The 26711-nt window shown below is 45.2% G+C and overlaps 1 protein-coding gene across 4 annotated transcripts in view; it reads left to right on the top strand.

Moving 5' to 3' along the window:
* Positions 1-26711, top strand: part of ST3GAL3 (ST3 beta-galactoside alpha-2,3-sialyltransferase 3) — a 247227-nt gene that overhangs the window by 218357 nt on the left and 2159 nt on the right. For 3 of the 4 annotated variants that reach the window (XM_048498760.1, XM_048498758.1, XM_048498759.1), the window contains 2 exons: positions 23162-23256; positions 26144-26336. In XM_048498760.1, coding sequence (XP_048354717.1) covers positions 23162-23256; positions 26144-26336 — 288 coding nt within the window. Of the gene's footprint in view, positions 1-18895; positions 19302-23161; positions 23257-26143; positions 26337-26711 lie in introns of those variants that run through there. The other variant, XM_048498762.1, reaches the window with a different exon arrangement.

The raw sequence follows: 26711 nt of genomic DNA, 5'->3' as shown, positions 1-26711 counted from the left end.
TTATTGGGAAGGAATGATGTACTTCTCCTGGGGCATGTGATCTGCAGTGCTGATTTGCATATGTGTAATTTAGTTGGATGTATACTAGTATAAAATGCAGTGGCCACAATATTTTATAAAAATGTTATTTATTTTATTGACCTTTTCAATAACTCTATGAGGCAAGTCACTATTATTCTCCTTTCATAGATAGGGAATTGAGACTAGAATTTTTCCCAAAACCATCCAACTATGTGTTAAGGAACAGCCAAGCAAAAGCAAACAGCTTAAGAGAGAGGAAGATATGCTTCTTCAGCTACTTCTGTTGCCTTTGCTCCACCTTGGAGTCTGCTTGAGTGTTCATTGGCTTGCATTAGAAGCAGCCACTGCTGTCCATCCTTTGCCTGACATTGTCTGGGAGCCTGACACTTTTGACCTCAGGCCTGCTTTTAGAGTAATTCTGTGGAATCTGACATTGTCTATGATGATGACTACTTACGATGCCAGTTCAATTTTGGTGACTAGTTCTCCAGTATCATAATTTCTCCAGTTTTCTTAATGAGGTGCAGAGAGAATGTGGTTGAACCTTCCTAGTGAGCCTGCAGCTCTTGGGGATACAGGCTGAACAGATGTTTCTCCAACCCAACTGAGCAAGAGAAACTTTTCCATGCCATTCACTATCTACCATCTGCCCTGGTGCTACCTGTGCAAAACACTATATTTCTATACCATCCAAGAAGTGCATATATTTGAAGGAGCAGATTGCAGTAGATGGGGATGTGGCTACCCCTTGTCTCTGAATGTGCTTGGGAAGAAATGTTGGAGTGTACCAGGCAGAGTTGATGAATTAGTACACTTTCTATTATTTGAACTTTCTCTGTAGGTAAGAAAGAGAACGTGAAAGGTGTGTGCCCCCCAGTTGCTTGTGAATTATTCATCTCATGGAAGCAATAAAACTATAAAACTAGATCTGGGTCTCTCTCTGTCTTTCATGGAAGGGCAACGTCCTGTGAATGGGGTTCAAATTGCCTGCACCCTGTTCCTTTACTCACTTTCATAGATTCAGCCAATAGCCACTGTTGGCACTACACAGCAAAATGGAGCTCCTGGACATTTTGGAATAGAGTCAGGATCACTGCTCCAGGTTGTATTCTCCCAGGGAACAGCCAACTGGTGAACATGGCACAGCAGAGATGGAAGCTTCATGAATGCAATGGGTAGCTGCATACCAGCTAACCTCAGTACATAGTACCTGCAAAGCCGCTATAACTTGGATGAAAATGCTTTGAGCACCAGTTACACTAGGCAAGAACTCCAAAAGTCACTTCAGCTTTATATGATCTGCTGGAGCTGTCAGGGTTCCCTCTAGATTATGACTCCCAACAATCCAATTAGAAGAAAATCTGTTTCAGAAAGTGGTTACAAATTAATTTCTACTCCAACAAAACAAGGGAAGTGTAAATAAAGGCTCCTGCTTTAATATGATTGTTATATAAGCGGTAATTACATAGTATGGTGTCACACTCCTACTCTGCTTGCTTACCACTGGACCTCCATACATCCTCTTACTTTTCCTTGTTTTTTTAGCCTCTGTCCACTCATATCTGCACAATCAGCCACAAGGAATCTGTTACACCTTGGTTATAGGCAAAAACAACACTCACATAAAAGTATAAGTTGATCTATACCAGGGGTCTGCAACCTGCGGTGCTCCAGATGTTCATGGACTACAGATCCCATCAGCCCTGCCAGCAAGGCCAGGCTGATGGGATTTGTAGTCCATGAACATCTGGAGAGCTGTAAGTTGCAGACCCCTGATCTATACTGAACTGGTGCAAAAAGTGCAAACATTTCTAATGCTTTAAATAAACATACAAAGAACAAACCATCTCACCATCATACACACATATATAAAGCCCAGAAAATACATAAAAGTGGACAAATTTTAATTTTGCAACCAGAGTCTCTGTACATGCCACAATGATGGGGTTTCATGAGTATTGTTTTGTCAGAATAATTATTCCTTGGCAGGAGCTCACAATTTCTGTAGCATTTCATAAAAGACAATATATCCATGTATGCTTTAACCATCTCTTAATCTTCTATAACTTGATAATAAGATGATACATGACTGTAAAACTGTATAGATCTGCTGCATTTATAATAAATAATTGTCTTAAAGGGTTTCTTAAAAATTCAAAGTGTTAATGTTTATAAAATAAAGACTAAATAATAATTCTATAATTTATATGACTTGTGGAAAACCCCACCCTCTTCTGTTTAACCAGGCCCAGTCTCACATTTTTCTGTTATGTATTTTGAAGAGTAATCTAGGTGTACTAGCCCTCAGGTATATACTAGTTTACAATCATGGCCTTGCTGCCTAAAGAAAACTACAATTGGGGAACAAATGGTGATTCAGTCCATAAATAATCTAATATGCAGGCTTTCTGTTTCTGGTCCAGGTCTTGCAAACTCTTAGGTCATGCAGTGTTACGCCTTTGGAGACTATTCCACATATGCCTTAAGAAATGCCTAGCATAGGGTTGAAAACATGGACAGAGAGAGTTTTTTGGATGAAACACCCAAAGGTTTGGATGAGAGACTAACAGTTCCCATGAATTTCACTCCATTAGCTGGAGATATTTAAAAAATTATACAGAAACAATGTCATATTATTGCAGACATTCCAGGCTGCACACTGCCTTCTAGGATAAGCTATAGAAGTGGAGTGAACTTTACGGAAACCCTTATCCATTCAGATGTTTTGAGGTCACAATACAGTACTGACATCATTAAAGGACATTTTCTATGTGGACATTGTACAGTTTGCAGTATGTCTTTCAGCTTAAAGAATTCACCCATCCAACTTTAAAATTTAAATGGGAATGAAGGTAGTTCACTAATTGTAATACTGAGAACTGTGTAAATTTAATTATTTGCAATTGTCCACAAATTTATATTGGAATGTGCACAAGATCGCTTGAGGGTGATCGAGCATAGGTCCAAAATTAAGAATAAATATGTAGGTGCACCCTTAGTCCAACACTTTATAGTTAAGGGTCACTCAGAAAATGATTTTAAACTTTGCATGTTGTGTAAACACACCTCATACGCTTTAAACAACTTGACATTAAGAGACAATTGCTACAGATGGAAGCCAAATTTTTAAATTTAGAAGTTTCAAACCATATGGAGGAGGAGGAGGAGTTTGGATTTATATCCCCCCTTTCTCTCCTGCAGGAGACTCAAACGGGCTTACAATCTCCTTGCCCTTCCCCCCTCACAACAAACACCCTGTGAGGTAGGTGGGGCTGAGAGAGCTCCGAGAAGCTGTGACTAGCCCAAGGTCACCCAGCTGATGTGTGTGGGAGTGTACAGGCTAATCTAATTCCCCAGATAAGCCTCCACAGCTCAGGCGGCAGAGCTGGGAATCAAACCCGGTTCCTCCAGATTAGATACACAAGCTCTTAACCTCCTATGCCACTGCTGCTCCTTGAATATGGCTTGAATAATGAACTGGACCTTTGAAACTTTATTTAAAATAACTTTATTAGACTATGTGGGGAAATGGCTCCTTCCTTCTCCCCCCCCCCCTTTTTTTTTTCTCTCTCCTTCTCCAAGGTGGCAACTCCTGTTAGAGGCTTGGAAGTGGAATAGGGTCTGCCAGACAAAGCAAGCTTATACAAAGCAAACAACAGACTATATTGTTGGAATAAAGTTTAGGCAATCCTCTGTAGCCATAGTGTACGTGTTTGCAGGACCTGGACCAGAAACAGAAAAACTGTATATTAGCTGGTTTATGGATTGAATTACCAGCGGTTCCCCAATTGTAGTTATCTTTAGGCAGCAAAAATAGTATATATCTGAGTGCTAGTAGACTAATATTATTCTTCAGAATTCATAACAGAAAAATGTGAGACTGAGCCCGGTTAAATAGAAGAGGGTGGGGATTTTCCACAAGTTATGTAGGTTATAGAATTATTATTTATTATTTATTTTCGCACATTCACACTTTTAATTTTTATGGAACCTTTTAAAACAATTATTTATTATAAATGCAGCAGATCTATACAGTTTTATAGTCAATTGTGTATTATCTTATCAGCTTCTAGAATTTTAAGAGATGGTTAAAGCACATATTGGTATACTGTCTTTTATGAAATAATAGATACAGGACTTGTGAGCTCCCACCACAGAATAATTATTCTGATGAAGCAATACTCTTGAAGTGGACAGTTATCCCAAACCACATTTCCAAGGGCACTATATCACAACAGTCTCCTTTCAGTGCCTTTTGGACTAGAGTCAAATAATTGTGGCACATACAGATACTTTGGATGCAAAATTTAAATTTGTCCTCGTTTATGTATTTTCCAGGCTTTGTATATGTGTGTATGATGGTGAGATGGTTTGTTCTTTGTATGTTTATTTAAAGCATTAGAATTATTTGCACTAGTTCAGTATAGATCACATTACACTTTTATGTGAGTGTTATTTTTTCCTGTAACCAGGGTGTAACAGGTTCCTTGTGACTGATTGTTATATATTTCTGGTACACCGATTTCTGGGTTTCATTATTCATATCTGCACCACACTGAGCACTGGTGATGCATGTTCTGATGTTGGCTCAGTTCTATTTCCTACTGAAAGGCAGACATCAAGTTGTTCAGACAACAGAGAAACAGCAACAAATGGCTCACAAAATACTCTCATCTCCTTGCTCTTTGCTCCAGCTTCCTTTACTTATTCCTTTACTTGTATCTGGGTGTGCCCAGTTGCATGGCAGTTGGGTCCCAAGACCACAACTGGGACTCTGGCCAGTTGGTTTGAAAGCAGTATATAAGCTATTGCCTTGTTCTAATTAGATATAATTAGAATGTCTATTAAATGCTGTATTCACTTTGTTGCTGCTGCCTGGCAAATGTGTGCCTCTAACTATTCTAGATTATGCACATCTCAAGATTGGGGGGGGGGGGGCAGTCTTTACACCCCTGTGGCCCTGAGGCTTCATCACTGCCTTTGAGACTGACTGTGGGTACAGCATAGCCTTTGCAGTGTCCACAACAGACTTCCTGTTCTGAGAATATCCTGTGGGAAACAGTGGCTACCACTTCCAGTTGCCCTTATATTGTAAAGTTGCACTCAGGTGGCAACATGGACAGGCCTGTATGAATATGACCCCAGAGTGGAAATAGGGTAGCTTCTCAAGGTTTGCTTTTGTTGTTTCTTTGAAAGGTGGAACAAGAAACTTCTGGTGCTGTTAGGAAGCACAGAAAAAGGCAAACCAACCACTTGTTCCCAGTACATGGGGGAGAGATGCTACTCAGAATAGATGTACACACTTACCTCATTTTGCCAACCATTGGATACAACGCCCCATAGTAGTTTTCCAAAAAAACATGCAAATTTTAAGATAGGACCAAGAGATGTCCATTCCTTTCAAACTGTGTTTCATTTTATTACTTTCAGACTTATCATTTTTTCATTTACATTTTTTAATGTAGGCAGCCTTGAGCATCTTTGCCAGGATAGCTGGATTTAAGTCCAGTGGGACCTTAGAAACCAGTGAAGATTTTGGGATATAAGTTTTCAAGAGTCAAACTCTGACAGAGAGGAGAGCTTTGACTCTCGAAATCTTATACCTCAAAACTCTTGTTGCTCTCTAAGATGCTATTGGACTCAAATCCAAATCTGCATTCACATAAGGATGGTATCATCATCCAGCCCATATGTAATCATCTCGTATACAAGGATATAATGGGAGAGTTTGTCAGATGCTTTGCTGAAATCAAGATACTTTGGGTCCCTGACGTTCCCATGGTTCATCAAATGAGTTATCAAAAAGGGAGGTAAGTTTTGACTGTTGTGACCTGTTCTTGATAACCCCTTGCTAAGTCCTGGTAAATAACACATTTTCCCCAGATGTTCACAGTGCAACCTGTTGGGTTTGTTTGTTTGTTTTGAGCAATGGGGGCCATTTTACCCATAACACTTCCATTCTTTAGCACCAGTTCTGCTTTCAAAGCATTTTAGCTGCAGTTTTGAGTGGTGGAAGTTTTGCTGTTGTTAGCCCTTTAAAAAAAAACAATTTCAGAAAGCATTCTGGAAACAATGGACATTGCTGTATGAGAAAAATACCCTTGCTTTACTTTTCGTTAAAAGGTTTTGTGGGTGCTTAAAGTGAAAAAGTGTTTACATTTTTTAACCTTCCAAAAACCAATTATGTCAACGGCAGAATTGCATGGACATTGGGGGTGAGGATTGTGAAGGAACTTGGGTATTGGGGCTGGGGTTGAAAAGTGGGCACACAGCTGAGGGGCTCTTCCTGTGTGCCAGAAAGGGAGCGTCAAATAATAGGTTGAACCAGCTCTACACCACCTCGGCAAGCATAGATTTCATGCAAGATCAAGACAACTAAACAGTGCTGCTGGATTTTCAGTTCATGGAAGTAGAAAGAATGCCAAGTTGGAGAAGAATGTTTCTTATGTATGTGTTCTCTGGCTGCCACATATAAGCATGTGGGGAATACCAATGCAACCCTGGTGCTGAAAGGATTGTTGAGCTGAGGCTTTCCTGTAGTGCTACCCAACAGGTCAGGGATCCTGCCACTGGGTTCTAGAGGAAGGCTGAAGGAAATTGGCTTATCAGACATAGCTGGACCTGGGGAAAACCAAGCAGTTAGACCCGGCAACATAGACAGATTCCCTTCCACAGCATGGAAAGGCTCTGCCCAACTGTTCCACTAGAGGGTGCTCAAGCCAGGCAAAAGGCAAAATTGTGTTCTCTTGCTCCAAAGAGCAGGACTAGAATCACTGGGTGGAAATAACAAGGAAGTAGATTTTGGCTAAATAGTAACAGCTGTTCAACAGTAGAGCAAACTGCTCCAAGCTCTTGCCATGCACAAAACCTGGCTGCAGATGGAATTATATGTGCACAACAAGTATCCAGGAATGCAACCTGCTGAAATTTCAGTCACAAGAGTAATTCAAAGCAGGAATCAATGTCCAATGTATGCTTACTTCAATTGACTGGGTTATGCACACCCAATTTTTAAAACAAACTGGAAAATCTGCACAGCCATTACAAGTGTAATATCAAATAGAAGCATGATGTTGTTTAAAATTTAGAGATGAGTTGGTGTAATTAAAACATTGAATAGATTTCTGGGTGTCACTCATGAAAGGTTTGCTCCACTGAGAAGTAGGTGTTTAAAACACAGCCAAGCTTCAAATTTCTATTTCAAAACAAAATGAAGTATAGTTGCAATTAAGATTCCTATTCTATAAATGGGCTTGAACTTTTTCTTGTCAGATCTTTATTGGTTGCTTTATCATTTGAACCACATAAACATTTGCTGGTTTTATTATAGCTCTGATTTTAAAAAATGGCCAGTTACATTCTCAGTGTGATTTCTACGAACCTTTAAAATACTCAGCACTATTACACATTGCTTGATATAGCCTAGTGGGCTCTAGTCCTGGGTTCCAAACCTAAAACTGATGCAGCCTCTCACTTTACTTGCCAAATGAAGTAACAACACTTTTTAGATTTTTTTCCTATGAGTGGAAGATCTAAGAAATGAATACCTGCTCATGCCAGCTTTGGAAGTTTGCCTGGCCTCAGGGTGATCATGGCACATATGTGTCCATAACTGAGTTTGAAGGATCACTAAGGTTACATTCAGGTACAAATTTCATTCTGACTCTAGCTGCAAACTGGGAAGGGTGATGGAACTAGCTGATTTTGCATTCCTGAACTGCATAAAACCCTATACCAGGGGTAGGGAACCTGCGGCTCTCCAGATGTTCAGGAACTACAATTCCCATCAGCCCCTACCAGCATGGCCAATTGGCCATGCTGACAGAGGCTGATGGGAATTGTAGTTCCTGAACATCTGGAGAGCCGCAGGTTCCCTACCCCTGCCCTATACCAATACATGCTCTATGACCCTACTGCTTCTGGTAGCCTTTTTCTGAACTGGGGAACCCCCATTAAAACAAGAAGCCCTCAACACATCAGTTATGGTCCAGCTTCAACCCTTCCAACTGACCTGTCTGCTGTGGAGTTTTCAGGTATCCAGATATGAATTGTGTGACTTTATGTATCATAGAACAACTCCTTGGAAACTGAGAGGATTTCCCCATCCATGACTGAGATTGCTTAAGATAATCACACCTGGGCTCACTCCATGTAACAGCTGGAGCCAGTGATGAAATCCTGCCAAAGAATGATGCACATGTGTGTGGATCAGCAGCCAAACTGAGCAAGAAGAGTTGTTTATGCAAAGGATTCCTCTACCTGCTGCTAACATCACTATTTCCATTTAGCTCACTGACTCACTGAGACACTGGAGCTTTGTCCATGCTGAAGACTTATTGACATACTATTTGCATTGGTGGAGGCAACAGATGCAAATTGTAGGAGTGTCAGAGGAGTATCCATGAGAACAGTTGGGCAATGACAGGTTTGCCATAGGCTGGACCAGTAAATCTCACACGAGAAGTGAGTTGGACTTAAAACATTCATTTTGGACCATTTGCAAACACTGTGGGCTTATTCAGATCATTAATCAATGCATGACTCAGCTTCATGTCACTAACAGCACAATCCCTATGCAAATCCTCTTTTGTATACTACAGAACTCACACATGACAGGCAGACCAGGGGCCTTGCTATGGGGTGTCACAGCCATTTCCCCTTAGAAGATTTTCCACTGTAATATGGGACAGGGAGGAAGAGCACAAGACACTAATCTGAAGAGAAGGCTGTCAAACAGCATGGACATGGAGGACGACTCCAGCGAAGTTTATTTTGTTTTTAACGAACAAAAAGGATTGTAAAATGGCAGGGGAAGTGATGTGAAGTTGTGTGTCAGTTTGAAATATCATTCAGGTCACAATAACTGTAGTCTCAGACTATTGAAGTGAGGTGAGTTCCTGAGAGAACAGGCCACTATCCGACAGCCACTCTCCGACAGGTGGCTTGACCCTTGTTTGGCCATCTTTTAAACGTCAGCCACAGTGTATTTATTTAATTGATTAATTAATTAAGAACATTTTATGCAGCCTTTCCACCCAGTCAGAGCCCACAAGATGGGAAACATTCGAACATTAAAACTTTTACAGCCAAATCCAGATTGTGGGGTGGGAGGGGGGGGATTGTCCTATGGAGGCAGTGCAGGCTCCTGGCAAACAAATACACTGGTGGGCAGCCACCATGCCCCTCTAGAATGCCTGGACAGGATGCTGAGCATCGCATCATTGGCCCGCACCATTGCTAGCCCCGCAGGTGCAGTGGAGGCATGCCAGAGCCATTAGTGGAGCCAACATTAGTCGGCTTCCACCCTGGGCTTGCACTTTTGAGTGGTGTTAGTCCATTGAGCCAGAAGGAGGGCTTTCCAACAGTGGGGAGGTTTGGGGGGTTTTCTACCCCCTGCACTGCCAGAAAGCCCACTGGAGGCAGTGGGGGCAGTGCCACAGTGGCACTATCCTAGGCCGCCAGGGGTTCTGACTTGGCCTGCCTGGTAATTAAAATACAGTTAAAATATATTCTATTAAAAACAAACAACACTAGAAGAGCACTAGTAAGCATTGGGGGGCATGTCAGATAAAACAGAGTCTTTAGCTGCTGGTGAAAGATACCAATAGAAGGAGACAGATGACTCTCCCCGGGGAGGGAGTTCCAAAGTTTTGGTGCCATGGCAAAGAAAGCCCCTTCTCAGGTTGCCACTTGTCTGCTTCAGATGGCAGGGGCAACTGAAGCAGGGCTTCTGAGGTTGACTAGAGTAAGCAGGTAGGTTTTCATGAGAGAAGGTAGTCCTTAAGGCACGTTGGTCCCAAGCCATGCAGGCTATTCAAAGTCAAGAACAGCACCCTGAATTAAGCCTGGAAGCAAACTGGAAGCCAGTGTAGGTGAAACAAGAAGTGATATGATCCCTACAACTCACTCCACTGAATACATTCACAATGCACTTGCTGGGAGAAAGTCTGCATCATACTGTGGCTTGACTTCTGTTATCTCCCTGCAACAAAAGATAGTCTCTAGAAGATGATCCTCAATACCATCTGAATAAACTATGGCCCCTTCCGCACACGCAAAATAATGCGTTTTCAAACCACTTTCACAACTGTTTGCAAGTGGATTTTGCCATTCCGCACAGCTTCAAAGAGCACTGAAAGCAGTTTCAAAGTGCATTATTCTGCATGTGCGGAATGAGCCTACGATTTGAAAAAACCCTGTTTCATGATGGCCTGTTGCTGGCCCTCTACCAGCTTTTGTTGGAGGTAACAGGCAACACAAGACGCAGCCTCCTTTGCTTACATAAAAGATGTGTCCAAGACAATTGCTGATTTAAAGAAAGAGGTGATCATGAGAGCATCTGCTTAGCATGTCTTGGGGGCAGCTTATTTGGGTAACAGATGAGCCTAGCCCTCTCCTCAATGAACAGTTATTTGATACTTTTCCAGTGAAGGAAAAGATATCCAAATCAAAACAGATTTTATTTATTTATTTATTTATTTATTTATTAGATTTTTATACCGCCCCATCCCCGAGGGGCTCCGGGCGGTGCACAACAACAAACATAATAAAATGGCAAAATCTTTAAAAGCTGCAATAAAACAGTAAAAGCTAAATCTTATAAATACAATACAATAAAATACAATAAAAATACAATAATAAATATAATACAATAAAAAATACAATAATAAATATAAATGGCATCCAGCTGCTCCGTATTTGAAATCCTCTCCCCAAGAGGGAGGAATGGCAGGTCCCAGATGTAGAGAGGGCCACCATGAGGCAGAGGAGCCAAGTGAAAGGGGGAGGCACCATCAGCGGTCGGTTCCTCCAAAGGCCCGGCGGAACAGCTCCGTCTTACAGGCCCTGCGGAACTCACTACAGGTCCCGCGAGGGTGCCTGGTTGACAGTTGGAGGAAGAGCGTTCCACCAGGCCGGGGCCAGAGCCGTGAAGGCCCTGGCCCGTGTGGAGGCCAGCCGCATCACCGAGGGGCCAGGGACCACAAGTAGGTTGGCCTCAACTGATCGAAGAGGCCGTTACAGGGACGCATATGGGGTGATCTTGCGGTCTCGAAGACTACTGTATGGGTCCCAGGCCGCGTAAGGCCTTAAAGGTCAACACCAACACCTTGAAGATGATCCGGAACTCTACTGGGAGCCAATGTTTGCATCATTGCATTTGTTTGCATCATTGGTCAAAAAGGAAGATTTTGTTTACGTAAGGTTAGATAAAAATCAGTGTTGGAACAAGCGATCAGCTTTTGGCAGATTTTTGCTGCCAGAAATGCAGAACAACAATCTCTTCAGTAGGAACTTTCTGCTAATAACAAGCTTTTTGCTGGTTGGGCTACTAGAACTTTCCACAAAATATTTGCATCACAACAGCACAACAACTATACAGTGTCTTAAACTGAGTTTTCTGACCATCCGTGTCTCCATTCAGTGAAAATAAAGCAGCACGACGTCTTCTTCGCTTGGGCAGGAGAAGTTACTAGCAGTCACTGCAAGGAAGAGTAGCTGGCAGGGGACGTGGCTTAATTGTAGAGCATCTGCTTTGCATACAAAGTGACCCAGGTTCAATCCCCAGCATTTCAGGTTACAAGGATTAATAGGTGATGTGAGAGCTGCTGCCACTCAGAGGAGACAACACTGATCTCGGTGGACCAATGGTCCAACTCGCTACAAGGCTCATACGTGTATAGCTGTGCTATATTTAGGGGAGAGGCCAGATAGCCAGGTTTTCCCCTTGGCTTTTTAAATGGAGTAGGCGTTCTACAGCTTTAGAGAGAGGAAGAAAACTGCCCAGAATAAACTGAAGAAGAGATATGCTAACAATAGGAAAAGAACTGGTTCTGATGTGTTTTCCAGGCTGTGTGGCCGTGGTCTGGTGGATCTTGTTCCTAACATTTCGCCTGCATCTGTGGCTGGCATCTTCAGAGGTTATCACAGAGGGAAGTCTGTTACACACTGTATCCAGAGAGAAGGGAATGTTTGGAGTATATATTGTCCATGTCCCAAGATGGGGCACCAATCAGTAAGTGTTTGGGTGGAACTTGTTATGCAAATATGTGGTTGATAGTATTGTATTGTGGGTGGGGCTTATAAAGCCTTCGACAATACAATAGGAAAAGAAATTTCACAAAATAATAGGGCAATGTGGAGGCAGGGGATAGGCTTGCTGGAGTTCAGTAGAATTTTATTATGTTTGTTATACTTTAAAAAGGACAAAATTACTGCTTCATCTGGAACAGGAAATACTCAGCTTCATAAAGGCATTTTACTTTAAAAAGAAAAATGTAAAAAGACTTTCAAATATTTTTTCAAAAAAATAGCATGTTGAAAGAGTGCCATTTGTCACTAGCAACATTACTTGCACTAGCTAGAAAGTGTTTCTGACATGCTACAACCACATTCCACACTGTGCACGTGGCCATAATTGACGTGTTGTCTGGAAGAAGTACTTCTCATCAACAGTGACAACAAAAATGCTATTATTGCTGGAAAAATATTATTCATCTTTTGTCTTTGGTGCAGTCCCATATGGGCAGGCCTGCTGTTTGGAAGAATTTCTTTCTTAGCCCTAGCAACAGAAGAGAGTACCCCTCCCAGCCAGCAAGTGACACGATGGCCCCTTCCCATTCAAATTGTCACGTGATTGGGAAGGTGTGCCCCCAGTAGCCTCAGTTCTCTTCTTGCCACCAATTGGTGAAGAAATCTTTTGCCTTAGGGGCTTACAATCTCCTTTCCCTTCCCCCCCACAACAAACAGCCTGTGAGGTGGGTGGGGCTGAGAGAACTCCAAAGAACTGTGACTAGCCCAAGGTCACCCAGCTGGCATGTATTGGAGTACACAAGCTAAACTAGTTCACCAGATAAGCCTCCACAGCTCAAGAGGCAAAACAGGGAATCAAACTCGGTTCTCCAGATTAGAGTGCACCTGCTCTTAACCACTACACCACGCTGGCCTTGTTTATCTGTCTTAGAGACCCAAGGAAAGGCTCTCAGGTGTCGGTTCCCACTCTATCTCGATGGATGACATCTGCTATTCCCTTGGCTTAAAGCAAACAAGGCTAAAGTCCCTTGCCCAATTGCCATCAGGGTGCACTCTACTACTAGGGCCCTTGCAGCCTCAATGGCTTTGAAAACAGGCTGGCCCTCAGTGACATATGCAGAACAGCTACGTGGTCTGCTCTCTTAACATTTAACAAGCACTATGCTGTGGACATAGGCTGATTTTTGGCATGGCAGTGTGCAGTCAGGTGTGGATGAGGTGCCAGTCTACAGATGTGCCCCAACCGTGTTTTCCATAAAAATCCATCCACATGAGCAACATCCTACTGTAAATCTACAGTCTATGTGGAAGAAAGCTTCCTCCAACCAAGGTCCCATCTTCCCTTGCAATTTTTTTCTTTTTTCAGCATAATCACTTCCTGTTGTCTTGGGGCTGACTGGTTCTTTTGTGGCACTCGTGAATCAATGCTTGTCAATGCTTGAGAAAGTGAAGCTTGAGAAAGTGAAGCAATCAAACCCTACTTGTCATTTCATAGCCTGCCCAAATTATTAATTTGTTCATTTTATTTTTATTCTTACATGAGTAGCTTTGACTGACTACAGACTGAAATCAGTACTAAGGCATATAAATGTGGGGCAGAAAAAAATTCTCGTGCTTTATTTTGCCATGGAAAAAGTTCAATGTTTAAAGATTTCCACCATTATGGAAAAGTTTTCCACTGTTATGGAAAATTAATAACAATGAATGAATGCGACTGCCAATACAATGTTCGGTGAGCATGGGTTTTTTTCCTGGTGGTTAAGCATTCTGCAATAGAGTACATATTTGTTTAATGATTTCCAATGGACCTGGGAGCAGGAATGAAGCCACATAATAATTCAAATAAAAATCAAGTTATGAATTCTCCTGGAGGTCAAATCAAAATTTTAGCTAAGAGGTGTATTTATATGTTGCCTCTCACATGGTGTGGCACTGAAATCAAGACAAGTTATGCTTTGAGAAACTCAGATTCCTCCGCAGTCTCCCTGAAAGAGGGTTAATTGTGTTGAAAAAGGTTAGTGGACGACCATGTCACGTCATGCAGCATTATATGTGCGTATACTAAAATTACTGTTTGAACAGTTGTTAGCATCTTTGGGGACATTTCTCTTTAAAATCATATTGGCAGAAGCTATGCCACAAGCCAAAGGTCAGGAGTTTGCTTTAACATGATCTAATCAAGAGAATGAGTTACTCCTGCATAACTTGGAGGTCTCATCCTGTTTAAGGGCATGCTTGATCACCACACCTAGCAAAGATTCTGTTAAGACAAAGAATATGGAAAGCCACCTCAGCATCAGATACTGCATTTCCCTATCTCTTCTGAAAACCAAGTCAGCAACAAAGGGTTGCTCCTCTGAATCTCCTCTACCTTTGTTATGATTCTCCTAAACCACTCACCTCACCCCGGTCCAAAGGTCTCAACTAAATCTGAATATCTTGGGCAGTGACTCTAAAGAATTAATCTGCATGGAAGCCTTTCAGCGTTTCCTCGTTTAGCTTAACAAAGCAATTTGGCCCCATTGTCCCGGGCTTAGCAATAATTGGCTGATTAATTAAGCTCTGCACCCCAAACCCAGCACAGATGTGAAACCTAATGCAATTGGTTCCTTTTCCCGCCAAGGAACGACCTACCCTATAAAAGTTTAGTTCACCTGCAACACCTTGCTCATTACTAGCCTGTGCCTCCTTTGGTCTGGTCAGTTTGAGACACGATATCGTCTTCTACTGGGTTTCTGTGCTGACGTGGAATCCCTGCCTTCTACTGCTTCGTGTGCTTCTCAGATCGTTAGGTAACGTATCACCCTGCTAATTCCCAATTCCCTCTATCCTCCCACCTACTTTTCAAACCTTTTTATATACTAGGAACTTGAACGTGTGTGCTCTTATGCCTTATTGTACGTATGCGTTTTGAACCAAATTTATGTAAATATTTGAAAACTCATTTGGACTCTTGCATTTACTCTGCGGATCACTCCTTGCCAAATCTCTTCCCCGTATATATAGTCTACAAGATCCCTCCTAGCCTCCTCTTGCACTGCCAAGTTGGGTATTTATTCTGCCTCGCTATTTTAAAATCATATGTGTGCTGTTACACTCTTAGCAGCTGATGGAGATTCCCTTTTATAAATTGATAACCCGTTAAGCTAGGTAACACCTCAGAACCTCAAGGAGTACGGGGTCATGTAGGAGAGCCTGGTGCTGAACAACCAGCTCTCTTTCTACCAGAATCAAGAGAAATATATGCCATTTCTCAGGCACTTCCTTGCGCTTCTGGTTATCACTGTATCGCTACATTAACTTTCTGTTTGCTGGATAAGACAACATTTGTTGGTTTATTTGTTTTTTATTTCACTCCCCCCATGCCATCAAAAATATACACAATACACACAAATACAAACAATACATAATACTTGGATGTAGAATAATAGTAAAACCATACGGTAAAAACCAATTTTGATCAAGCCACTGTAACAGCAGACTGTACAACCAGTCCAAGTAGTGCAGGCAAGAGCAGCCTTAATTCAAGGATGTAGGTAAGGGGAGGGGGGGTCCTCAGATGTGGTCCTTGAGTGGTGGCAGTTGGTTGTCAAGGTGCTTCCCAAGGAATCCTTAGTCTAAGGAAGTTTCTCAACAAGGCATCTTCCTGCCCTTCTTTCTGCGACACCCCCAATCTAAAACTGCTTCTTACCAACAAAAACAGGCCACCAACAGACACACAAATCCAGGAACCAAAGAGAATGGTCCCTGAAGTCCATTAGTGGAAGGTCCTGACTGTCTTTCCCATGTTTCTGTCCCCTAGCAGTCCTTTCCAACCCTAAGAAAGCTCTTTCCAGGGTCTTGAGATCCACATGGACTAATAGCTGAGTAGGTGAGGAGGCCATAGTGGGGAGGCAGAAGAGGGCAGAATTTCCTTTTGTGCTTCTTTCATCAGCTCTCAATTGGAATTCATGAAGAGGTATTACATTGTCTCTCCCCACCCCTTTCAGTTTGAACTGCAACTTTGCACTTACTATAAGTGTTCACTTATAGCAAAATGTTGGATTCCACATCCATCACAGGTTTAAATAGCTTAGCATACCTGGTGAATGGTCTCTGAATTTGCTGGTATAATTTTACATTTCATTTGGTACTTCCTTAATTTCAAGATCCCTTGCTCTTCCTATTTGTTTGCTAGTTGTCAAGGTGCCACAAGACTTCTGATTTATTTTTCCATACAGTTTTATTTCACACCACTATTGGGAAATCACGATCAAGCTGGAGAGTTAGGTTGTGTAGGAAGCTTTCCAGACTTTCAGTGTTGATAGCATTTAGCAGGATTTCCTGGCTGGGTCTAAAATTGATGCTCTCAAGCATTCAGTTACTGAAATTGCCTTGAACAGTGATGCTTGAGGCAAAAGTTTACATGAAGCTACAATACCTACAAGCCCTCTGCAGCAAGTATAAGCAAGGGAGGAGTGGCTACACTTTAACGAAATGGAACTGTCACACAGGATAAGCCTAACGGATTTAAGCAAATGTGCTCAGGGGGAAGATCCTATGTGGCTAAGAGTAAATAATGCTTGGCCTATAAATAACTGGCCTAGGGGAGAAGGGAGAAGGGAAGCGCTCGGTGCCGAGGCATCCCCCAGTCCCATTCGCAGTCCAGCCAGCAGCGCAAGCCCCTGACGAGTGGCCAGTTGCTTTCTGGAGTGATTATACAAACCCAAAGAGATTGGACTGGCAATTTATCAAGCCCTGCCAAGTTAGATCCTACACCAAAAGGCAGAGCCCCATTTGACTCACTGCCTTGGAAGAGCTAATTAGAGGCAAGAGAGAGCAGCTGAGGGCAAGCCCTGGCAGCAAGAAACAGAGCAAAGGGGCTTATGTGCAGCAGCAGGCCAGCAACAGGAGGGGAGGTCTGGATGCACGCTGGTGCCCTTGAGAGCTATCTGGTGCCCTGGGAGGCGGAAAGGGCCAAGGGAAAGCATACCTTTCCTTGGTCTCCGAGGGACAGGTTACCTGGGGCCCAAGGGGGACACCACTGGGCCATCCTGGTCACTCAGCTGGACTGGGAGGAGGACACCAAGTTGGAGGTAAGAACTGGGCTGTGTGTCCACAAGCAGATTAGTTTGGTATACTCTCAGCGGCAGTAAGGGAGCTAATCTGCATAAGAGGAAGGATCCAGGTTCATAGGCCATGTGGGCAAATCTGGTGGGAATTTCCAGCCAAAATCCCAGCCTTGACCCTCAAGCCTTCTGAGGCCAATGTGGGGAATGGCTGTGTCCCTGGAGTCCAAAGGCACAGCTACATCATGTTGGGATAGGGGCCCAGCAGAACCAGTAGCCTCTTGCACAGAGTGAACCCTGCAAAGACTAGGAGGAGCTGGGTGGAGACCTCAGAGTCGCTGCCCTCGCCCTGAGGACTCCCCTTGGTTGGCCCCACTCCCTGCCCAAAGAGAAAGCCCAAGGGGGCCTGGCTGCCCCCTTCCCTCCACACCTGCCAGTGCCCTGCAACATCTGGAAAGGAGGACCAACACCACCTGGAGGGGTCCCGCACCCTGCGCGCCCGGAAGAGGCCATGGAGGCGCTCAGCGCCCCCTGGGGCCCAGGACCCTCACCGAGCAGGTGGCGGGGGGGGGGGGGCGACCGCACCTCTCCCCAGCGGGAGACGCCCCGTCCTGGCGCTGTCCTCCCGTCAGTCTGTCCTGGCCGGCCCCGCCCCGCCCCGTCCCGGGGATCAGGTGACGGGAAGGCTGGAATGTGACACCCGCGGCTGCCAGGCGCAGCGATGGAGCCGGCCGGTGCCCGCTTAGCAGAGGCCACCACGCGCCCCGGAGCCCCGCCGGCCAGAGGGGCCAGCCCCGCGCCCCCCTGGCGCCCTCTCCTGTGCCGCGCCCGGTGAGTTGGGCAGCGCGTGGGGGGGGGGGGGTGGCACGGGGGGATGCGCCGGGACTCCGGGGCTCTGACCCGCGCTTTCCCCGCAGGGGGGCGCTTAGCCCGCCGGGCACCTGCCGGCCATGCGGACGACGTGAGCAACCCCGCGGGGCCGGGCCGCGGCTCCCCGGGCCGGCCGAGCGCAGGAGCTTCTGAGGGGCCGGCCGGCCGCCCCGCGAAGGAGGTAAGGGGGCTGGCCTGGCTGCCCCGCCAGCCGCCAGGGGGAAAGGAGGCTCGGCGCGTCCCGGGAGCCGTCCCGGCGCTCGGCCCTGGCCGCCCGTGCCCGTGTCCCTCCGGCGCAGGGAGTGGACTCGATGCCCTGCAAGGGCCGGGGCCCCCGGACGGAGGGAGGCGCTTCCCGGCCCCGATCCTCGGAGCATGGTCCCCGGAGAGCCGCGCGCAGCAGGAGGCGCCGGAGCGGCCGAGACGGAGCGCACGGTGAGTGGGGCGGGCGACGGCGAGCGCCCGGGCGGCGGGAGAGAGGCAGGCAGGCGCGGGTCGGGGTCCGGGGACGAAGGGAGGCGGGACGGCGGGTGGCCGCGGGGGCTTGCCAGGCAGTCCCGGGAAGGGGAGGCGGCGGCGGCGGGGTCTGTGCGCGAAGGAGCGCGGAGGGAGAGGGCGGGCGGCGTGGACTCCGGTCCTGCAGGACTCAGTCGGCGGGAGGGTGCTGCGCGCCAGTGGGAGCTGTGGGCCTGGCCCGGAGGCAGCTCCAGGAAAAGGTCCCGATCCGTCTCTCGCGGCGGGTCCGGATTCCGCCCAGGTTCGCAGGAGCTTCTCCCCCCCGTGGCCTGCTGCTGCGCTGGGAGCGGCTGCCTGCCTGCCTGCCTGCCTGCCTGCGAGACCCGGCTGGGGTGTGATGAGGCGCCAGCCCTGGTCCCGGGGAGGAGGAGGAGGAGGAGGAAGAGGCGCGCCCCGAAGTTCCGCTCACAGGCATGACTCGGGGAGGGGATCCCTGCCGCCTCCCCCTCCGTCGCCGACGGCTCCTGGCTGCTCCGTGGCGCAGAGCGGCTCCCGCCCGAGGCTCGTCTTCTCAGAGGAGGCGGAGGCGGAGGAGAAGTGCGGCGGCCGCGCTGGCTGGGCTGACGGCTCCCGCGGAGATGTGGCAAGAAGTCCACGCAGCGGCTCCTCACGTGGGAATCTCGTGGCTCCTGAAATGTGGACGCTGCCAGTGGGGGAGAAAAGTGGCCACGCGTGGGTCCCGTCAGGCTTGGGCAGGCATTTTATCCTTGACTCTCAGCGGGGCTGCTGGAATAGGTGTCCAGAGAGGAGAGTTCACAAGAGGCAGCTCCGTTTGGGTTTCTAGTTGCCAGGGCTCTGGGATAGGATATGCACAAGGTGAGCAGGATGTCTTGGGGGGTGGGGGGAGAGGGAGGGCTGGCAGCTCACCAGCTACAGCTCATCACCAGAATCTCTCTATTTTGGAAACTAAACAAGTCTCTTCTGAAAAATTCCTGCTGCTCCACCATTGGCTGCCTTGGAAGTACCTTTTCAGCAGGGTAAGGATTAGAGCTGAATGTGCCAGAAAGGGGAAGTCCCTTCCCTTTACCTACCTACCTACTCGTCTGTCTGTTGGCCTATCATCTATCAGTCTTGTGGTGCGATAGCTTCCAGGTGACCCTATGAATAGCTGGCTCAAGACTTCTCCTTTCTTTGTTACTGTCTTTTGCTTGGGGTGTTTGCCAAATTGTCTGTCAACAGGATGGGGGGAGCGGGTCTTGTGTGCTTCAGCTGCTTCCTTGGCTCTCATGAAACCTGTCCCAAACATTCTTCTCTGAACTGTGTCCACAGCACAACCAACCAGCACAAGACAGGTGGGTAGCAGGAGCCACAGCCATTGGCACCAGGTTGGCTATGCACACCAGTGCGCTTCAGGTGGGAGTCTGATAAAAGTAGAATTGACCTGCTGTGTTTCCAATCCTGGGCCTGATTGGAAGTTTGAATCGAAACATTCAGTGGGTGAGGTGCCAGTTCCAAACAAACATTCTTCAGATCCATTTGATTTTCCTGGAAACTGGGGTGGCATCTTTCTACGTGTTGATACCAGTTCTGATAATTGCACTGATGTTTGCACGTTACATTCAGGCAAAAAGTTCAGTAGCATCTTAAAGATCAACAGGATTTCCAGGGTAGAAGCTTTTGACAATCAAAGTTCCTTTTGTAAGGTAGATATTTGATGAAGGGAGCTTTGACTCTCACAAGTTTATACCCTGGAAATTATGTTAGTCTTTAAGGTTTTGCTGGATCTTGCTCTTCTACTGTAGACCAACTTGGCTACCCATTTTAAAATACCAGGCAAAAAGGCTTTCCCTTAGTAGTTAAGGAAGGCAAAACTTTTCCACTCAAAGAGGATGAGGATGAAGAACAGATTGGATTTATATCCCTCTTTCCTCAACCAGAAAGGAGTCTCAAAGTACCTTACAAACTCCTTTCACTTCCTCTGCCCACAACAGACACCTTGTTAGATAGGTGGGGCTGAGAGAGTTCTAAGAAAACTGTGACTTGTCCAAGGTCACCCAGCAGGCTTCATGTGAAAGAGTGGGGAATCAAACCTGGTTGTCCAGATTCAAGTCCTCCTCTCTTAACCAGTACACCATGCTGGCTCTTCAGGATTGTTGCTAGAAGCCCAGTATTCTGCTTTGTTATTCTGCACTGTATTAGGTTAAGGTTGCAAATTTGTTCTGTGATGCGGAATCTGAGTACAGGGATAGTTTCACATGTTGTTGCCTGGATGACGTAGAATGAAAGTAAACAGAAATCTGAACTCTGGAATTCAGCAAGGAGTAGGGAGGAAAATCTGATTCATATTCCGAAGGTTGACCCTCCAAAGATGTTTCTATCTCTGTGTGGTGATTAGTGGACCAAGGACAGACATGGGAATTCTAGAGAGGGCCCAGGGGTTGTGGTGCCCTTTCAGTGGGGGGCCTCGGTTTTTTCCACATCTATCTTCATGGTTCTTGTAACTTTGGGTTTCTTTCTGTCTGTGCCTTGAGAAGTGCGGTGGATGTGTATCAGGTTAAGAGAAGTAAAACACCGGTCCTGTGCTGCCACTATGTGGCCATTTGAGAAAGCGCACCTCCAAAATGCCCAAAAGAGATCCCTGATGATCCCAGGTGTAAACAGATCCACATTGTCCAGCCAGGAGAAGATCTGTGCTGATCAAAAGTGGACTACAAGTGAAACAAGACTGGGTGTGTGTGCTGGCAACTGGGTAAGGGGGATCATCAGACATTATGAGGGTTTACTGCCTCTTTGATGGATCATCACTTCCATCCTTAGCATCAGGCCTTTTCAGAATGTTTTAACCGTGACTTGTAAGTATGCTGGAGAATTGCTCCACGTGGTTGCAGGATGATATGACAATAGGGCAAGACCCTGATAAGCTGGTTGTATAATAGGGAGGTGTAAACCCTGGCAACTCTAAAGCCCAACCAATTAGTAAATCTGAGTTACAGACACATGATGAGAACAAATAGGTGGAAGGACCAAATTTCTCCCATACTAGCTCTCTATGGAATTCCTGACCTGGAAACTATTCATATATGGGACGTCAGCAAAATTCGTGACTGGCTCTATAGTAAAGATGCTCTACAAGACAACCAACTTGCTGCCATCCAGAAATACTCCCCATGGTTCTCTCGTGTTAAAAAAGCTAAGAACAAACAGTTATGCACAATATCTATCAAAATCTCAAGGAAAGCAAACCTAAGAAAATCATTCACTTCCCTGAGATATCAGACGCTTAAATCAGAACATTTTACTGGGGAGATTTGCTAAAATACTCAAGAGAGCTACTGAGTATGTAGATGTAGCTTTTAAAATCAGTGTGGGAGGACATAATACACTACACACTTCATTGTCCATTTTCCATTCTGCTATCCCAGTAACAAATATATCAATGATATCCTGTCCAGGGCCTGGACAGGCAGTGAGGGAAGGGAGAAAGTTTGCTTTCTGATGGCCGATGTGGATGCTGAGGTTACATCCAAAGTGGCGATATTTATGGTTCTAGCAGCGAAAATCTGAGAGAGTTCAATGGATGGTCAAACCACAAAAGCGAAGTTGTAATAAAGGTGGTTAAAGATTCCTAAAATTATAATCCTGTTTTAACTAAATTTATGATATTCCGTTTAATGTTATATAACTGCATTGCTTCTGTACTCTAATGCTTGAAAAACTCTCATAACATGTTTTATACTTTTGTAATCTGCGGGGAGGAGGGCTTTGGCTGATGTATCTTTGTATGTGTATATGGCCTAAGGCTAATAAACACTGATTTGATTTGAATAGGGAGGTGTTGTGGGAGGGATGCAGAAAAGGCCATCAGTGTAAATAAGAAACGATGAAAAGAGCTGCTGCGTGTGTGCAGTGGAAAGGAAAATAGCAGGTAAAGAAGCGTGTGGATTGAGAAATGGTGCTGAAGCTGGGAGCTGTGTGAACCCTGGACTGCCACAAAACCATCTGCAAGAAAAGAAAGGTTGCTATGATTATGCAATGCACAATGACCATATGAAGAGCTCCCATGTGGAGGTGTCAGTTCTCATAAATGGCTCATCTTGGCAACAGCTGATCTTCCAGGGCCTGAAGTGTGACCTGTTCCCAAATCTTCAGGGCTGATCATTCTGCAACCTGGGTGCTTCTGAGATGGAGTCTGTTAGGATGTATCATTGCTCTAGTAGTAGAAAGGTGCCCCAGCCACTCCCCTGATCCCCTCTCTGGATGAGACTGTAAAAGTGCATTACAAGTAGTTACAGTGATTCCGCATCTTCCACTCTGTGCAGTATTCACAAGACTGCCATTTATTATGGATGTTGATAGCCTTGATCAGTGCTAAGAGAACCACTCATTTTCAACTTTCACTGACAGCGGAGCAACATTCCTAGCATAGAGCCATGGTAACATCTCTTCCCACAAGGCATCCATTTCTATCACAGACATTTCACAAGAGGCCTTCTAGATAGGGCCCTTGTTAGACCTCCAACCACCATACTTGTCATTGCGTACACTTTGTATCTTGCAGGAGTTCTGTGGATTGCTTTTATGCAGCTGAACAGGCTTATTTACTTGGAATAGGCCAAAATGCAAAGAAGGGTGCAGAGCTGGACATAAATGAGAATTGGTCCCATTGGCCATAAGAGGTCAGGTAGTCCAGCTAGAGAGGTAGGGGCCATTTTCTTAAATTGTTCTTTGTGTTGCAGGTAGAATGGAGTGGAGATCAGAGAGGCCAAGGCACAGTTCAGACAGGTCTCTCTCTGCCTACAGGAGTTTGCCTACCCAACCAGTGCAACACAGGGTGAGTTAGCCTGTTCTCAGCAGTAGAGCAAATTTTGAATAGGAAACACTTCTTCAATTCTTTTCCTGCGCAAACTGACTGCAATCCAATCAAGCATTTATTTGATATATGATAAATAAGACTGATCAAGTTTTATCATATTAATTATACGCACTAATTTTCCAGAGTAGCCAAACTGAAATATTTGGTTCAGGAAAATAATGAATGAAGCAAACCTAATGTGGTTTCAACATATGCTTCCTGGAAAAAGTTAATTACAACTTTGAAATTGTCCAGTTTGACTAATATATCTGTTCATTATGTTAGCAGGAAACAATGCATTATTACAAATGGCAGTTTTCCCACAGAAAAATATAATGAAGAAACACTTTCATCTCCTATAATCACCATATGAAAAACAATGGACAGCTTTACATAGGGGATGATAATAACATAAGAAGAGTCCTGCTGGATCAGACTAGTGGTCCATCTAGTCCAGCATCCCAACTCACACAACGGTCAACAAGTTCCTCAAGAGGTCCAACAACAGGGCATAGAAGCTGAGGCCTTCCCCTGATGTTGTTTCCTGGCACTGGGATTCAGAGGTTCACTACCGTCACCATGACTAGTCGTCAGTGACAGACTTCTCCTCCATGAATCTGTCTGATCCCCATTTAAAGCTGCCTACGCCTGTGGCCATGACTAAATCTTGTGGCTGCAAATTTAACATTTTAATCACTTGCTATATAAAGTATACATATTTTTGCCTACCCTGAATCTACTGCCCATTAGCTTCATTGGATGCCCTCAAGTTCTAGTTTGTGGGAGAGAGAGGAAAATTCCCTTTGTCAACTCTGCACCCCCTGCATAATTTTATAAACCTCTATCATGTACCCCTTTAGTCATCCTTTTTCTGAACTGAAAGGTCCCAGATTCTTCAGACTTTCATGATAGAAAAGGTGCTCCACCCCCCTCTTGGATCCCCTATTCTAAACTTTTCCCAACGCTCCAACGTCCTTCTTGAGAGACAGTACCAGAGCTGCACACAGAACTCCAAATCAAGCCAAACCACACATCTATACAGGAGTATTATAATAGCAGCCCTATTATTTTAAAATCTATTCTTAATAATCCCCAAAGAGTTTGCCTTTTTTAAAAAAACTGCTGCAGTAGTCTGGCTTGACATTTTCATTGAGCTATCTACTATGGCCCCAAGATCTATTTCTGTCTCAAGTTCAGCAAGTGTAGACCCCACCAGTTGGGATTTTTTGTCCCAGTGTTCTTCACCTTGAAGTAACCAACATTGCACTTCATCTGCCACATTGTTGTCTGCTCCCACAATTTGTGGAGATCTTCCTGGACCATAGTAGTGGGGAGATAGAATAGAATAGAATAGAATAGAATCTTTATTGGCCAAGTGTGATTGGACACACAAGGAATTTGTCTCCGGTGCATATGCTCTCAGTGTACATAAAAGAAAATACATTTGTCAAGAATCATAAGGTACAGCACTTAATGATTGTCATAGGTCTAGTAAGCAATCAGGAAACAATCAATAGTAATAAAAACATAAAATGTAAAATCATAAAATAAAATGAAATGTCAGCACAGGCTATAGTCATACAGTCATAATTGGGAGGAGATGGGTAATAGGAATGATGAAAAAAGTAGTGCAGTAATTATATAATAAATATATACTAAATAGTTTGACATTATCGAGGGAATTATTTGTTTAACAGAGTGATGGCATTCGGGAAAAAACTGTTCTTATGTCTAGTTGTCTATAACACAGTTCTTATGTTCTCATAACTGTTCTTATGTCTAGAGATGACGACAAGGAAGCTAGAGCCCTGGATACCACTTTCTGGGGGCACATTGCTGCATCCTCCCTCGCAACTGCACCCTGGTCCTGTTCAGGACCAGTCACAGTTAAAAGGCAGCTACTCCCAAACTCCGTCTGGAGTTTGGAAAGGAGTCAACTGGGGTTCAAGTTCAGGGCCAGGTGCCCTGCTGCCCCAATCCCCTTGTGGAGCTTGGAACAGCCGTTTGCTGCTGGCCTCAGCTGAGACCAGCTTTAAACTGCAGGCTTCCCCCAAGGCTTGCTGAGGCCAGCAACGAACTGAGAATACAGCTGGTCCTCCTCTTATACTGTTGGTTCAACCCCCAAGCTCCACTTCTGCTCAGAAAAAGGAGGACTGGCTGTGTGCTCAGTCTGAACTTGCACTCAGTTAGGCTTGGGTCCAGCTCTAAGCTTCAGGCTTCCAGCATTCAGCTTCCAGCTGGACCCAAGCCTTGTTAATGCCAGGCTCAAATGGGCCCTTGTTGCTTCAATCTGCTCCTCAGCAGGGTGGGGGTGCAGCTGTGGGGGTTCACAGTAATGCTTGGTTTTCACCATTCTGAATTATTTTTGTGTCACCCTTGGCCACTCACTCCCCACACCCCCAGTTCCATATTATTTATGATCACATCACTCTCTAACATATGAAAGATGGGAGGGCTTTTTCCTTTGACTTCCCCCTTGATCTAGACCACTTTCTTGCTACTCAGTGAGCCTCTCTCCCAGATGAGAGCCATGTTTCAGGGGACCATGTGGCACATGACAAGTATCTTACTATCACTTCTGAATAAGCTAACCCAAACATACAGTATGCGTGTTACCTTTCATTTCCATGTTTTGTTACATGTGTAAATGGCTGCAATTTCTCACTGAAACAGAATTCTTCATGTTCTTAGCTCTCTAGATAATAGGCAGACATGAGACAGACATGCATTTTCCTGTGTAAAAGTGATGCCAGCTCTTCATGTGCAAAATACTCTTGAGACTTCAGCATGGAGCATTCCCACCTTGCCCTGCTCTCACCCATGGCAGGACCCTGTTGCCATCTTTGTGCCTTCATTTCTTTCCTAGGAGCAGGGTTTGTGGCGAGCAATCACCCTGCTGTCTTTGTTTGCGGGGGCCGTTACTGCAACTCCACAGACATGGCATCACAACCAGACACTGGGAGCAGCCTCCTATGGAAATGTGGGCACAGCTAGTCCAGCCTCATTGGAAGAGAACAGCAAGGAAGCACCATCTCTGGATGCATGGGGCCATTGGCATGGTAAGGACCCCTGAGGGTAGAGGCTGGGACCTTTAGTGACACATGGGCTCTAAGCTTCCTACACAGGTATCCTCAGTTCAAGGATCCCCTTCTTTCACGTTCATTTACAGTGCCATCCTAACCAGAGTTACACCTTTCTAAGACTTCAGTTGACTTAATAAGGGGTAACTGTTGCTTAGGATGGCACTGTTAATTGCTTTTAGATTTCATGTACTCTGGTTTGGTGCTTTTCTTTTCTTTGAATTTGTCCCACCCTGTCAGTCCATATGAAGAAGAAGAAGAAGAAGAAGAGTTTGGATTTATATCCCCCTTTTCTCTCCTGTAAGGAGACTCAAAGGGGCTTACAATCTCCTATCCCTTCCACTCCCACAACAA

Source organism: Sphaerodactylus townsendi, linkage group LG05 (assembly GCF_021028975.2).
Source record: "Sphaerodactylus townsendi isolate TG3544 linkage group LG05, MPM_Stown_v2.3, whole genome shotgun sequence".
NCBI classification, from domain to species: Eukaryota; Metazoa; Chordata; class Lepidosauria; order Squamata; family Sphaerodactylidae; genus Sphaerodactylus; species Sphaerodactylus townsendi.
Note: the sequence above shows the minus strand (reverse complement) of the source record. Positions and strands in the feature narration are given on the sequence as shown.